Genomic DNA, 16892 nt, shown 5'->3' on the forward strand with positions numbered 1-16892 from the left:
ATTTCAACCATCTCCAATTCTTGCCTGGGTTAAGATGTCTAACTGTTACTTTTAGCGCAAAAAACCAATATTCTCAAACAACCTTAATATTGTTCAATAAATCATTATCTTAAACTAACTTACTATCTATGTGATTAGCTGACCTTATCTACATACCCTTTCTTATTCCTCCATCAGGCGGGCAGGGATATTCCCCGGTTGATAAGAGGAAGCAAGGTCCATATTTCTGCCGAGTGCCAGGACGGGTTAATGGTAGACCTTCCTCAGGCGACATAGCCTGGTCTATGTGGGGACAGTCTTCATTTGCCAGCGCCGCCTTGGCCACCTCCCCATTCAGTTTCGAATCTTCAAACATATAAGCAGAAGCCTATTGAAACACTAAGCATGCTTTTTTTGACATGAAATCTCTTAGCAGAGTTCCACGACTAGGTGGTAAGAGTATTGGGGGTGGGGGTGGGGAAAGAGGAAAATGAACACATTTGTCCTGGGTAGCTTGGTGAAGTGTGAGGCACTCTTGTTTAAAGGAAAAATGTTAATGGGGGGGAAAAACAGAAAAAAGAGAATGTTAGCTTGCTAGAAACATGGCTCCTAACTTTGTGAGAAGCCTTTAATTAAAAATGTGAATATATCTAGTAGAATGGAAGCTGGCACCCACATGATCTGTTCCTCATCTAGCTGCCTAGAACTAGCAAGATTTTTTTGAGGCTGGCACTCACAATGATTCAGATTATGGTATTGGAGTAACTTCTGGTTTTGCTGTCTTACATTTTTTCCCCCCAGTGTGAATTTTGAACAAAATTATCCATTTCCGTATATACCAGTGGTTCTCAACCTTCCCAATGCTGCGACCCTTTAATACAGTTCCTCACATTGTGGTGACCCCCCCAACCATAAAATTGGTGTCTCGGTTACTAAGACCATCGAAAATATGTGTTTTCTGATGGTCTTAGGCAACCCCTGTGAAAGGGTCGTTTGACCCCCAAAGGGGTCCCGACCCACAGGTTGAGAACCACTGGTATATACAAAACAGTGGCACTCATTTTACGCAGACACATGTAGCATGCAATGAAAATGTGATAGCAGAACATAGATTTTTTTTCACAGTAAAAATCCATGTGCTGAGAAGTTGACTGATGGTTCTTCCCCCCCACCCCTGCCTTGCCCCACATATTTCTATGACAGCAGAGAATACTGGGTATCTCCGGATAATCAAATGAGATTGAAAAACAAACATACATGACACATGATTAAAAATGGCTTGTAAACATGTTTCCATCTACATGTTTTTAAAGAGAACTGACTTTGTTTCCTCTGTGTGACTTGCTTCACAATCTCAAAGCAATTTAAAGTGCTCTTTTAAATTTTTACTAAAGTGCAAATTAGTATATTAAGAATATAGGTGAAATATGGCATAGTTCACTGTGGCCAAGAAGGAATCACCTTATGTAAAAGTAACTTTTTTCAGAGGAACTGACACACTATAATTGCACCATTCAAATGTTCAGTTGCACAATGCTTATTACATAAAGATAGCCAGATAGACATAGAAGTGTCTCTACCCAGTTTTAGCGAAAGAGGAAATTGATGGAGCCTAATATATTATGTTCTTATGCCAGAAATTAATGCTCAAACTTGTCTAACACAGCCTATAGTTTCATTGATTCATAATGGGTAATTAGTAAAACCAATCTCCTCATTTATAAGAGACCATGTAACAAACACGTGTATTTATCAGTAAATAATTTGAAAACTTTGTGAGACTTAAATAATTTTAAGAGCATAACATTAGGATGTCTCAAACTGTGAGATGCGTAGCAAATAAATTTAATAATAATGGTAATAATAATGTTTCTTCCTAAGTTGATCTCCTTTCTTATTCCTGTTAGAAAACGTTAGGTAAGGATGCTCTGAATCTACCTCCTACCTTGTATAATAAATAGAATTGGTAGTAAGTAGAATTACTTTTGATTTTTACAATTCTGTAGTTTATACCTGCTGTACAGACTGTATAACTTATTTAGCAGTTAACTATTGTACATTTATCTTTACGGTTACCTGGAAGACATGATAGTACAGAAATAGCCTGGCATGTCATTATATTGTGCCTTACCAAATTAGTATACTGAGTTTGCACTATATCAATTATAGTTTCTCCTTGGCTTTTTTTTAAAAATTGAAGTCTGTTGGATCAAGCAGTTATAAATGGATAGTGCCAAGTCCCTGATTCGCCTTAACTTTACTATAACTGGATTCAAAACCTAATGACAACTGGCAATAGCACTAAGCTTGTAACATCTCCAGGGAATATCCAAGCAACCACTTTTTTAAATGCAAAACTTAATGTAAAAGCTAAAATTTCAGTGAGGTTGCTAATTCATTAGAGAGTATAATGTTCTTCAGAACTTTGTAAGATTTCAGGTCAGAATATTGAAATATCACGAGATCTTAGGTGCAAATGCTGAAATCTCCACAGATTTCATAGTGAGATTGCCAACATGCCATGAGGTTGGAGGAACTTGTGAAAATTTTATCATGTTAATTCTATTTTTCTTGTGATTTGTGTCATTGTGTAAAATTGTTTAATGGCATCTGCCACCTGAAAAAATTTGCCAATCCCAGACCTATGTTTTCTATGTTACCTGCTTGCAAATACAGATTGCTTCATTTTTTACTATATCATTCACATTTTTGTTACGATTTTCATCCAATCGAAAAGTAATACTTGGATTTTCAGATAGTTTGGATCTTTGTACGTGTTTTGCCATTCTTTAGAAGGAAATGGCAGTATTTTGTAAATTATCATGGAGAATTATATTTTTTCTCAAAAAGTATTTTTTAAGAAACACTTACTCTGAACTTCTACCACAGAATAGAGCAATTAAATCACAACAAATAAAAGGGGCTAAGACAAGGGAGCTTGTGGACATTTGGTAGGATATAAATAATTACATTTAATAAATAATATATGGTTTTTTAAAAAAATGATTAATTAAATCCTCCAGAAAAAGAGGAAAAATTGCATGAAGTAGCACTTTTATAAACTGGGTATTATGTGTCAGCATATGAACTATGCCAAGACAATTGAACTCTTAAACCATGTTTGATACTGGAAATTTCAGCCTCTTTTTAAAATGATTTAAGAAAATGATATCTGGACATCTCGTAAAATAACTTCATGATGCCCAACATTTATCTTCCACTCACTTGATTCTCACTTGAATTCCGAATTCAAGGAAGGAATCTAGACATTACATCAGAATCAACAATCAATGGCCTGTGTCCATTTTCCTTAATCCACAGTTCTCAATTTTCTGATTTAGCAACAATGGCTGCCTAACCCTGGAAATAAATAAGAAATGACCCTGAAAGAGCCAGAAATGCTCAAATATCAACCCTTGTTATATCCAGATGATTTTGGTGAGTGAAGCCTGAGTTTGAAAACTAATTAGTGAATCTGAGTTATATCAGTAGAGGAAAAATATAAAGGGCACTTATTATCTTCTTGATAAGGGATATTGTTATGTTTATCTTTGTATAATATTTGACTCATGTAATTCTTCAAAATATAATGGAGATCCAATTCAGGTTTATTGCTTTCTATTATATTTTGATTGCTTGTGTTTGCAAAGAGAAAATGAAAAAAAAAATCAAAAGCATGGCCCTATGCCTCTGCTTCTTTCCTCTTGCAAATTCTGTAAATACAAAATATAAGATATATTTTTTAAATGAAACCAAACTGAGCACTATATGCTCAATTGCAAAAGGTTTAACACATTAGGCCTGTGCTTTGAATTAGAGTCCCAAAAACATAGGGGAGTGAGAATGCTCCATCTTTTTGCATGCTTTAAAGCAGCTGCATGTTTTCTTCAGTTGCCTGGCAATAAAACACAAAGCATTGTACAGCTGTGTTAGAAAGCATAATGCTTCAAAACAACACAACATAAAAAATAATTCCTCTACTCTAAGAATACTTGTGTGACTTTTTTTTTTTTTTAAAAAAACCCAAACAGCTATTGGGCAGCTACTTTTAATATCAGGACCACACTTCAAAACATAAAAATTGTTTGGTTTCCAAGTATCAATAGATGTGAGCATCATGAGGTCACCAGATGAAGAGGGACCAAAGCTCATGACCCTTTTGATTTGAGAGAAGAGTTGTTATGGAATGAAATGGATATCAAAACCTAAAAGGGAAGGAACATTTTAAGGGATAATCACTAGGATAACTGACAATTGGATGAGATTTGTCCCATCAGTTGAATGATTTCATCGGTGCATTTTCACTAATGAGCAATTGTAAACTCTATCAAGAGATTATTTGCACCATCACTGTGGTCACAAGTTATAAAGAATACTGACTGTTCTTTCTAAATCTGCATTTGTGATTTAGAATTCAGAAAAGCACTTTATTGAAGCCAGAAATGCAGATAATGCAATCTAAAATAAAAAATTCATCCAACACCTTAGGAGATGTGCCAAGAAAGCTTACAATATTTTAACTTAATATTAACAGAGTAATAAGCTACGTTATGCCTACTGTTTATTAGAAACTTGACATGATGAGATGGCTTGGTAACTTTAATATTATCAAAGAGTAGCACTGGTGGAGTTGGAGGGTCATCTCTGATGATAAGGAGATTAAGATGATCCGTGACAGGCATGAGGGAACATGGGGCCCTGCAGATGAGTTGAAAGCCAATCCACTTAGAAGAATGAATTCCAAAATCAAATCTGGTAGAAGACAATGGCAAACCACTTATGTACTAAAGCGAAGACAATTATATGAACATGGCTGAAAAGTGAAACAAATTTATACCAGATGATGAAAATCTCATGTCGGAAGGAAGTCCCTATAATTACCGGAAAGGAAGCAGAGGTGATGATATGACCAGACCAAAGCTGTAAGAGAGCCTGACCACTGATGATGCCTGTACTAAAAGAGGAGCTCCTCATCTTTCAAGGACATATACAATTTGGAAAACATAATGTGAGAAGTATGAACCAAGGAAAATTGAAATGGTGAAAAGAGAAACGAAGCCTACTAAATGGATGGTTTGGCATTTGTAAATTTAAATGGGACAGATTAGTTACTATAAATCAGATGACCATATGGTAAGTATTTCAGGCATGTAAAGAAAGGCATGTAAAGAAAGAGTTAATATTTTTCAACAGTTTTGTAGCCAATAATGGCTTGGTTATAAATGTTAGGATATTATCTGCTAGAATTAATGTCTGGTGAATAACAATGTTATATAAATGTATGTCGCCTCTACAAATGTAGTGGCGGAAAACACTGACAACGTCTACTGCAACTTGCATTTAGTAGGAAGTACAACTTTAGAAAAGATTGGGTACTTCAAAGTCGCTGAGGTCGCTTGGAGGTTTATCTGTGCCCTTCGGATCACCTGAATAGTACAAACAGCTGCGGAACCTTCTTAGAACTGCTGAAACAGCCCTTTGCGCTATTTAGGTGACCCTAAACGTCCAAGTGGCCTCAATGATTCTCAGGGAGAGGGCTAACGACCAGATGACTTCAAAGAATATAAATCCTTCCACTCTCCATCATTTAATCAGACCTGAAGAATCTTCTTGGATGAGAAGTGAAACATATTCAAGGAAAAACAAAGAGAATCTAGTTGCCTTTTGAAAAAGCACATTTGGGACAACCATGACCTGGATGACTGAGAATCTTCATAGACATGAAGTTAGTGAATAAATATATCTACCACAGTCCTTTACCAATAGGATTATAAACAACAGAAACATTTTCAGAGACAACAATTGACTCCCTTACAAAGTGAAGAGTCAGTGAAACAGTCGCAATACTGGAAAACAACAAGTACAGAAAACAGCTTTTCAGGTACTGGAGAAGCAGCATTTAAATAGCTAATAGCTCCATGGTCAGAAATATGTAGGAAGAGGATATACTAGAGGGAGATGCAGAAGAAAGCACAAATTACCTACTCTTAGAAATGGGTAGGGAGAGATATGGTGGTTCAGAATAGAAAAGGAAGTGAAACAAACATGCATTTTGTTCCTATATTCATTTAACTTGTTCAGCAAATCTATTATAAAACATGACAAGACTGGAAGAGATGTCAGCCAGAACACAATTCAAACTAGAAACACTGAATTGCCTAGACAAGACTATTTCCTTAGCTGAAGCAAAAAAGCTGAAATGAGCTCATTAAATAAGCAAACCTGGAAAGCGAACAATGTGGATTAAAGTTAAAGATTAAAGTTACAAAGGTAACGTCAGCTGGCTCACTAATGAACTCACAGTTGATGCAAGTGAGTGAATGTAGATGATAGTTTTGATTTTCTGGGACTCAGAAATGAAAACAGACGAGTAGTTTGATTCATGAGAAAAAAGGTTAGACAAGATCAAGGATATGTGACTACAAAAATCAGAATAAATAAAGTAACAGCTTTATTTTAGTAACATATTACTTAGCTTTACTTTAGCTTTACTTTAGCTAAACTTTAGTAACATATTATTTAGGAGTAATATGCAACTCTCAAAGCTGGACATTGAGAGAGATCAAAGATAGAACATAAATGATTTAAATAATAGATTTAGAAACCATTATTAAGTACCATGGACTTCAAGAAAATCCTGTTGCCGCTGGATGAAATGATGTCCTGATTAGTCACTTGAAGCGATGACCAAAAAGCAGAAAGTCACATTTACTTTGGGATATAGATGTGAGCAGGCAATGGAGTAGAAAAAATAACTATGCTTGGCAAAATTGAGGAAAGTGGAAAGAAAGAGAACAGAACAGGTGGATCAATGGGATTTACCTGTTGCCTGGAGTATCTTGGAAGAAATATGAATTATTAGTTGTAGCAGGTTGAGATGGTGGGCATTTATCTGCATAATTGCCAAAGACCAGACCTGACACAATGGAACCAAATTTTAAAAATATTTTTTAAAATAAAGAATTTTTAAAATTAACTTAAAAATAGGAGTTTCTTTCTTCGTAGAAATCAATTTTTGTTTATCCATTAACTGAGATTAAGTTATTTAGCTATTAGTTTAGTTCCAAATGAAAATATTTGTTTGATTATATATATATGGTTTTATTAGAAGTGGTAAAATTCTAACAATTATACATTCAACTCAGTTTTGTGAAATTGCACTTTACACTAAGTTTAGAATTTTGGGGTTCTTGAGCTGATTTTTTTTTAAAGCTGAATTGTTAATATCCTTTTTGTTTGCTCTTCTTCCCATCCCATCCCTTATTTTTCTGTGTATTTCTAATGGAATTATTTTTAGTTACTAATACTTTAACCAACGTGGCTTATGATAGCCTCAACTAATATATGATAAACTAGGATCCATCCTTCTGCATTCAAAATGATACGTCCATATATTTATTTCTCTTTTGTTGAGAAATAAACACAAAAGCACTATCAAGATTTGCTTCATTGAAAACAAAAGGGACATTTTCAGTCAGGCTCTAGGTCTGAATTTGTCTGCCTTGTGCAGCAGACTGTGCTCAGAAATAAACATTAGATATTTATGTGTACCAGAACCTCAGTGGAATTCCAAAAGGACTCCAACTCTGCTCCATTGTTTGCTGTGGAAGGAGATGGCTCATTCTGGTGCTAAGTACCCTCTCTTAGGAGTAGTTCCACTGAAAACCATGGACTCATTTTGATTGTTAAAGGTAGAGTAGCACATTTGTCATTAAGTATAACAGAGAAGAATTACAGAAGAGACAAGAAAACCCAGACAATTAATGATGACGTGAGAAAATGACAGCTTAGAAAGATGATGGATACAAGTACAGCTTCGAGCTATGACAGAAGTGATTTTGAAAGCAGTAGTGGAATCCTCTTACAGCGGATACATTTTGGAATTATTCTGCTGGAGAGCTATGCATCCTAACTTGTTTTCCATGCAGATAGTACTAAAGAGAGCAATATAGCCAATTAGTGCCATGTTGCATCAAGTACTTACTTTTTCTTTTGGTATTTATACCTTTTTCATCAGGATTTGTGTGTGTGTCACAACCTCAGTGGAGTTTACCTACAGCCTGTGATATCCCTTGTTGTTTTGGATTTAAAGAAGTGTACTCTAATGTCCTTCTGTTGCCCAGTATGGAACTCAGGTTGATGACAATTGAAGAAAAACTTCAGAATATAAAATGTGACAGTCTGTAACATATATAAGTTGGAAGCAACATATAGGAGTAAATAAATAAATAAACAAATAAATAAAGCAAATAGTGAGAAAGAGAGAAAAAGAGAAACATGAAGAACATGTAAAGACTTCAGTTGTTTCTACACAGAAGCTGATTTTAACTATCTTAAAACTTTATACTTTTAGCTTTTTGAACCAAAAAGTAATATTGCTTTTCATAAAACTTAGAATTACCTTATGCGTGTATCTAAGTGTGTGATTCAATGTCATCCTTCTAGCAATAGAGCTTATCTAGATAAATTTTAGCTTAGCACACTAAACCCAAAGGCCCTTAAACCCAACCTACCTGTGAGTAGTTACTCACCAGTGTGTTGAACTGGATCCCTCCAGGAAGTGTAGGTCCCAGTAAAGATCTTTCAGCAAATAACCTCTCTCAAATCTTACTGGCCAATACTGTGATCTCCCTCCTAGACAATACCCCCATTTTTAGAGATAGAATATCTCGTATCTCTAAAAATGAATGAGGTAGCACAATGGTTTACTAACCGCTTAAAGCCAAGGAGTTAAAATAAGTATGAGAAGGTCAGGCAGTTTCTCCTTTATAGGCCAGTCTGGAACGTTTCAGTTGGGTAATCCTGAAAAAAAGGTTTGTTCCCAGCAGTACTTCCCAAAAATGTGTCTCGGAACTTGAAGTGGTCTTGCAGTACTTACGGCCCATCATAGATAGTGGCCCTATCTATGAAATCATACTAAAACCATAGCAATGCTCTGTTACAATGCACTATGCACAAGTCAGACATTGAAGGAGATTATATTACATTCAATGTACAGCTGGGAGAGGGAGATTTAATGCGGGTACTACCTCTCTCCATTAGCCTTTAAGATCCCTGAGTTTAGATACATTCTTAGATAATAAACACTGCAACATGGTAATCATCTATGCCATTCATGGAGTGGGAATGAATGTGAAGGACCATGAGAGTGAGAATGGTTAGTTAATGAAAATAGCAGATGCAGAAGGACCTTAGCAGAAGTTTACATCATGTGTAAGAGAGTAAGAAAAAGTACACTGAAAAGATCCCTATGAAATGATTGTTTGCTCCCTTTTCTAGTTGTGCTAGCTAATCATCATTTGTTTTCTGTTAGTGGCCTAGTACAGGAGTTCCAAATTTGGCAACTTTAAGACTTGTGGACTTCAACTCCCAGAATTCCTCAGAGCCAGCTTTACTGTCTGAGGAATTCTGGGAGTTGAAGTTCACAAGTCTTAAAGTTGCCATGGTTGGAGACCTCTGACCTAGCATACACCTTTAGCACCAGCTCTAGGATTCAAATCACCAGTGCTCTAGGCTTCCCATCTTATTACAAGTTCTGATTTTAAGACATAATTCCGAATTCTGGTCTGATTATTATCTTGGATTTTGGGTTTTTTTGGAGCAGCTGCATTGATGTTGATCAGCATTGGTGCAGAAAGTAACCATCGAAGGTCAGATGGCTATCAACGTGACCTGTCATTGCATCATTTTCAGTGAAGCAAATAGATTTGGATAATGCCACAAGGTAGAGAGATGCTCATTTTGTTCCTACCCAGTTTCATTTGGGTGACTGACGTTCACATTCACAAATTTCCAAAGTCAAATACATAACATTGCTGCTAGGCTTTCATTGCATGCAGAGTGAATGATTGTCCAAATCTTGGTATTTAAGGAACTGTAATACAGTTGCCTCTATTTATTAATCACACATGACTGAATCCAGGCTTTAAACATTCCTAGACAGAGACGGTATTGTATTGCTGAAACTAGAATTTCAAATTGGGATGATGATAAACAGCATCGTCATTGAGTTATTTCTTTTAAGTACAAAGACATGGAATTGGAATATGCTGACAACAAGACAGCCACAGTAGTATCACAGTGAATGTGAAAGTCTAAAACCAGGGAACATCTGGATCTAATCTACCTCAGCCACTGGGGGTGTGTGGGGTAATTTGGGTCAGTCCCTATCTTTTAATCTAGTCCCTCAGTATAGATAATTTTAGAGGAGAAAACACAAGGTATCCTACTCAAACTCATGTTTTAATAAAGAAATATAGAATTTTAGGCCATTATGATGATGCTAGGGAGACAAGTAAAATCAAGGTTGGATGAAATGTTCCAGTAATAATTCAAATTCAGTGCAAGTTTGGGAAATAAGTAAACAAGTCTTCAAATTCTGTCCAGTTTCTACTTGTGTTCTCTATCTCTGGCATAGCAAAAGCAGAGAGCCAAAAATGAAATTGACTTTCAATTAAAATCTGGAAAAATCTCACTTTCGTGCCTCAGAAAAAAAAAAAAGCAACGGATCATTGTTTATGCTTTGCTCTTTCAGTTCAGAACGGATCTGTCCCAAGTGATCCTCTATAAGATGTGAATAAGCATGATAAACTCCATATAATAAAGCTGTATCCATCAGCCATCTTTTTCTCCTTAACCTCATCATGCTTTAGATTTCCTATCGTACACTATCATGCAATGTTTCTCCAGCCTCATCAGTCTCAGCAGAGAAATGTTTAATATAAAGTTAGCGAGACCTCTAAAAATATTTCTCTATCTAACAGGCACAAGGGAGAAAGATTGCTATGTAAACTCCATATTCATGGTGTACTCATGGAAATGTAATGTGTATGTATCCCTTTCTCTGGTCTATGCAGAGCTGAATCACACTTATGCCTTCATCATTGCAGCAAACAGTGTTAAATTAAGTGATTGAAACAACTAGTATTGTGCTTTTTTTGGTCTTTGTTCCTTTTTGTAAACAAAGGGCCTGCTCGCATGAAATCTCTGGTGATTTTTTCTCTCCCTCTTGAAAAGGTTTGAAATGCAAATTGTCTGCTCTTGGTCCTGATGAAGTTATCAAGCAGGGCAAGGGCTCCAGTCCAAAGAACATGAGAATAACTAGCTCCAAATTAAAACAAATAAATATTTATTATATCAGTTATTTAAGTAGGTTATAAATCTGAAGACTTGGAATATCTTCATTTTTGTCTTAAATCTAATACCTCTCTGGGGTAGAGAATGAGTTGGGGTAGAATGACCATTTAATGAAGAATAAAGTTTAGGGTTATTCTCATTGGGAGATATATATATACTTCCTATGGACTCACATGGAGCCACAGGCATTCTTAGGAAATAATAATGGTGGCTGACTGCAGAGGTTCCAGGAAAAAGGCAAAACTGACATGAGATTACAGACTGCATTTTGAAGATAGGGGGAGGAGAAATTATTAGAGTGGATGGCAGGAAGCACCATCACCATTAGGTACATGGGGGGTGTTTTGAGACGGAACATATCAATGAATGTGAGTAGGTGAGTGCTTTTTTGCCAGCCATTTTGCGAAAGTGCTCCCGCCAAGTGCTGAAAACTGCAAATATGCTCACCAAACACAACATCTTGCCTGACTTTTACTGCATTCAAATATACCTCGTTGGCTTAATAATTTTGCTTCTGTGCAACTAAGATCAGGAATCACTTTTTCCTTCAATAAGGCAAAACAGTTCTATTGAAGTAAACTATCCATTATGAGGTAGGTAGTGCAATTCTATAGTGAAGTCGGTTATGCGGGTTCTAATGAATCCTCCAAACAGAGACAGCTAGACCATCCTAAATGAAATGGTGTGGTACTTAGGCTCATATCACCTTAATCAACAAACAGACATATTATCCTCTATCGTACCTTTACTACATTGGTTAGACGTGACCTGAGCTCACTTCTTTCAGCTCATCTGGTAGCCTAGAACAGGTTCCTTACTTCTAAACACTGGGAAGTTGCATCAAGCACAGGAAGAGCATCAAATATTTCTCTTAGACTGTTGACAGCTTGATATCTGATGCACAAATGCACCCATTTTACTCTTTTCAGTAGCCTTTTAATCACTTCAAAACTCTTCAGAAAAAGAAAATCTGCCTCTTCCTTAATATGGACTGTAAAAGCTGGAGAAAACAGACTTGTGCAAACATGAAGGAATATTTTTGCACTGGAATTTACTAGTGTTACTAGTGCTACTACTAGCAGCAGTCATTAGAGGGAGGTTCAAATAAAATTTGGGATATTTCAATCTGTTGAGAGTAGAATACTTTAATTTTAAAATTTCCTACTGCACCAGAAACTGACTACCGCTGATCAATATCTTATTGCAAGATGCACAGAGCGTTCATTAAATCTGCCTCTGAAGCAGCTCACTTCCTTGTGTTCTATACAACAAAGTAGTAGCTGATCACTACATGGTAGGAATTATAACAAAATTGTAAAGAAAGCATGTTTCTTCAGATATGAAAACCAGAGTAATTAAAGAAACCCAGGATAAAGTGGGCATCTACAGTCGTTTGTAGATGCTATCTAAATCTAGGTCAACATCCACTAATAATTGGGTGTTAGTTGTGATTCTCTTTGGTTGCTTTTCATTTCTAGGATTGGGATATCTGTGGCTGATACGTAGAAGTATAACTTATGATGGCATTCATATACCGGGAATAGGATTTACTTTATCACCTTGGAATCTCCAAATGTCTTTATTCTGGATATGACAGAAGCCTCCTCAACTCCTTAATGCATTCCCTGCCAATTAAGTATTAAACATTTGCTTCTATTGTATTGAAAAAACAACCAGGTACTGTGATCCAACTCTATTAAACAAATTACAGATGGGCTCTTGGAGCTGATGAAAAAGCACGAACAAACTGTTGACTTTAAGGCTCATGCATGCAAGCTGGCCAATTGTTTTCTGCACATAACCCTTTTCATGTATAGAACCATTTGTTGATGTCCTAACATGAACTGGGCTGCATAGAAGTGCTAGCCCAGTCATAACCAGTACAAAAGAGCTGCTTGGTTTATATCACATACAGTACAGTTCACTTCATACTGCACATAATTCCACATGTGAGAAGAAATAGACCAATGATAACAGGTGGCCACAGACCTTTTTTTTTTTTTTTTACACATAAGGGTCACATATGATTTTAGAGCCTTCGTGAAAACCAATTGGTTCTCTGGATTACAGGCACCCAATAAGCAGGGACATTGTTCAGCAATTGGAAGTATGCAGCATACTGCTTCATAAGCATTGTTTTATCATCCCTGTGTTACAGAATCATACATGTACTTCTTTACTCATGAAGAAGTTGCATTATTCTTGGTGATGACTTTGTGATAAGCATTTGCAACCTGAGAAGAATGCGTAGGTATGTGCAAAGGGTAAAATAGTAAAGAGGCAGTCATTTGCATGGATTGTGGCCAGCCTGGAGCAATGGAAGTCTTCAAATTAAATTAAAGGATTTAAAAAAAAATCCACAGGAAAGAACAGAGGCAAAAATGAAAATTTTACCCATCTGGATGGATTTTCAAGTTCCACAACGAAATAACTGAAAAGTTGTACTATCTCTTTGTCATCTCTTAGAAATTAGCATTTGGCACCGGTGAAGCCACACACACAAAGGAAAGTTATACTTCTTTTGTGTTCTTTCAATAGCATCCGCATGCATGGCTATGAGATGGAAAGAGAAGAGTCCTCACCGCATGGAGCAATAAATTAGATTTTCCACAAAAGTAAACAAATAAATGGTACTGCAAGACCATCATAAGCTCATCCTTTTAAACATATTCTTACCCCTAAAGTTTAGCATGAACTGCTGTATAAATGATTATTTTTTTCTCAATATATACCAATTAGAAATGTCCCACCCCCGACACTTAGGCTGAATATTGCACATGGCTTGCAACTTACATTGATTTCACCAGCCAAAATAATTGGTGTCTGTTTGTCTTAAAATTACATTTTTTTCCACAGAATAGGTCAATGATATTCCATGGATAGAGGTAGATTATGGGGTTGAACTAATCAGATCAAAGCCCTGTATGTTTGTGTGCTCTTTGAGGAGTCTCATAAAACTGAGATAGTCCCATAATTGACCACTAGCCATGGGATATTATAACATATTCCATGATGACTAGTATTTTTATTCCCCAACCTCTATGTTGAACCAATGTGAAAAATAGTTTCGTCCGAATGGAATTATTTTCTTATTGCTTTCATTTATCTCTATGTTTTTTTTTAAAAAGATACCCTGTGAGATTATCGCTCAAGGCTCTTCAGAAGAAATCTGCCCCCAATGGCCACCATGCTCCCCCTTTTCCATCAGCCTTTCAATAGTAGATGGTTGCAGAAGCTGTTGATTGTAGACTAAGTTTTCACGAGAAAGCATTGATGAGCTTTGTGTTTTGAATGCTAAATGCTAAGCTTCTGTATGATCCTACTGAGTTGGAATTGCCTGCCACAGGATAAAATCCTTATGTTTAGCTTTGTTCCTTTCTGAACCTCATCACATGTCTTTAAGAAATCTAAGCTGCGTTTCTAATAAGTAAATAAGCAAACCACTTGGGGGGGGGAAGTGTTTTTCTTATGGATTTGCATGTAGATGTAAGTTACTGTTTGCTTTGTTCTTCTAAACCCCCAAATCCATGGTTTTCTGCAACTTTAGAAGTAGCTAAGTATAAAAGGAAAGTAGCTAGCTAGGGGGGGGAAATGTAGTGTTATATTTGTGTTTTCTTTCTGGGCCAAAAGCTGTGCCCGTGACTGCTAATATGCTAGGCAGCAGACAATCTTTGTGAACCATCTTGAAATAAAAAAATGTAGTCTGTCAGTAAAAATTATAGAACTCTGAAAATATTCCTCAATCTAGTTATTCCTTCAGAGCCTTTAAGTATCCCGTTAAACGGGACTGATCGGAGGGCTCCTAGCAAACCTGTGCAAGTGCTAAATTTTGTTCATCAGCTTCTCCTGTTTGTCACCTGTCCCTGCAACCTGTACGTCCCACACATGATTCCATTTGTGGTAGTGGGACAATAATGGGATAACGTGCTATCCATTGGGCTAAGAATGCAGTCTGACTGAATCTTTCAAGCTCTAGAAAGGATGGAGATTAAAAGTCAGATGGACATTCCTCTAAGAGGTTTCCTACCTGCTCTGTTAATTTCTAACATTTCTTCTTGGGCGAGTGGGCATGTGTCGCTCTGAGTACTGTGGTGTGGAGAGTTTATGACAGATTTACAATAATTGGGGGATCCCAGCTGGGGCGGCCGCGGGATATGCTTCTTTTTTTTCTTTGGTAGCTTCTGCTTAGCCATAGCTAAGGAGTAATACATTCCAAAATTGTTCACAATGACGGGTACAGGCATGGCAATGGTCAGCACGCCTGCGAGAGCACAGAGGGCCCCCACCAGCATGCCTGACCAAGTCTGAGGATACATGTCTCCGTAGCCCAAGGTAGTCATGGTGACAACAGCCCACCAGAAGCCAATGGGGATATTTTTAAAATGTGTGTGTTCGCTGGCACTAGGGTCATTGGGTTTAGCACCTATTCTCTCAGCGTAGTAGATCATTGTGGCAAAGATTAAGACGCCCAGTGCCAAGAAGATGATGAGCAGCAAGAATTCGTTTGTGCTGGCACGGAGAGTATGACCCAAAACCCGCAGTCCTACGAAATGGCGAGTCAGCTTGAAAATTCGCAGAATCCGCACAAACCGGACCACCCTCAAGAAGCCCAAAACGTCCTTAGCGGCTTTGGAAGACAGGCCACTGAGTCCAACCTCCAGGTAAAACGGGAGAATGGCCACAAAGTCAATGATATTCAAGGTGTTTTTGATAAATTCCATCTTGTTGGGGCAGAAAATGACCCTCATCAGAAACTCAAAAGTAAACCAAATCACGCAGACCCCTTCAATGTAGGTCAGGAAAGCCTCCGTCTCAGTCTCCTGATAGACCCGCACCTGGGTGTCATTGCCAACAATTTCCTTCTCTGTCTTGTTAACGATAGGGTTAAATCTCTCGTGGGTCTCGAGGCAAAAGGTGGTGATGGAAACCAGAATGAAGAAGAGGGAAGCAAATGCGATGTACTGTAAAAAGAAAGAAGAAGAAGAAGAAAAAAAAATAGTTAGAGGATTAAGTTTCTTTGGGAAGGATAGAAAGATCACCAAGCATACAGAGATCCATTTGTGACTCATTAAGGAAAATAAGGCTGGCACAAAAACCTAAATACAGATTCTTGGTACTCATCAGTGGTGGGATTAATTTTTTTTTACTATCTGTTCTGTGGGCGTGGCTTGGTGGATGTGGCTTGGTGGGCGTGGCAGGGGAAGGATACTGTAAAATCTCCATTCCCTCCCGATCAGCTGGGACTTGGGAGGTAGAGAATAGATGGGGGCAGGGCCAGTCAGAGGTGGTATTTACCGGTTCTCCGAATTACTCAAAATTTCCTCTACTGGCTCTCCAGAACTCCTCAGAACCTGCTGAATGCCACTTCTGGTACTCATCCAATAAAGTAACCAGGTCCTGGCCTAGTTAATTTATGAGCAAAGAGAAGGCTCACATACAATTCAGGAACCATCTCAGGAATCTTTATCTCATTCTTTTGTATAGAATTTGTTTTGAGATTTTTCTCTTTTTTTTTTAAAAAAAAAACATGTTTGCATTTTGCTCCAAAGAGGAAAACAGGTGTTGTTTCGGCCACTCAACATTCTGGAATCATAAAAAAAGAGGCATTACGTTAAATTCAGGAAAGTGTTTGGCCAAGATGACATCAGTGAAAAGAGTGAGGCCAATTGTTCCTTTAATATAGCGGAAAATTCCCATTGTTAATCATTGTATCTCATGACAGCTGATGCTACCATAGTTAGTAATTTTTACCACTGAGGGAAAAAAAGATATTAAAA

The 16892-nt window shown here is 37.2% G+C and overlaps 1 protein-coding gene across 3 annotated transcripts in view; it reads right to left on the bottom strand.

The window, feature by feature from the left end:
• The window catches only part of KCNC1 (potassium voltage-gated channel subfamily C member 1), a 179260-nt gene that overhangs the window by 36792 nt on the left and 125576 nt on the right, over positions 1–16892 (bottom strand). For 2 of the 3 annotated variants that reach the window (XM_087717131.1, XM_014063785.2), the window contains exons 2-3: positions 15143–16076; positions 157–345 (exon numbers count right to left, since the gene is read on the bottom strand). In XM_087717131.1, coding sequence (XP_087573257.1) covers positions 157–345; positions 15143–16076 — 1123 coding nt within the window. Of the gene's footprint in view, positions 1–143; positions 346–15142; positions 16077–16892 lie in introns of all 3 variants that reach the window. The other variant, XM_014063787.2, reaches the window with a different exon arrangement.

The sequence above is a fragment of the Thamnophis sirtalis genome, unplaced genomic scaffold, assembly GCF_051295495.1.
Source record: "Thamnophis sirtalis isolate CommonGarterSnake01/CBP01778 unplaced genomic scaffold, rThaSir2_p1.2 scaffold_1, whole genome shotgun sequence".
NCBI lineage: Eukaryota > Metazoa > Chordata > Lepidosauria > Squamata > Natricidae > Thamnophis > Thamnophis sirtalis.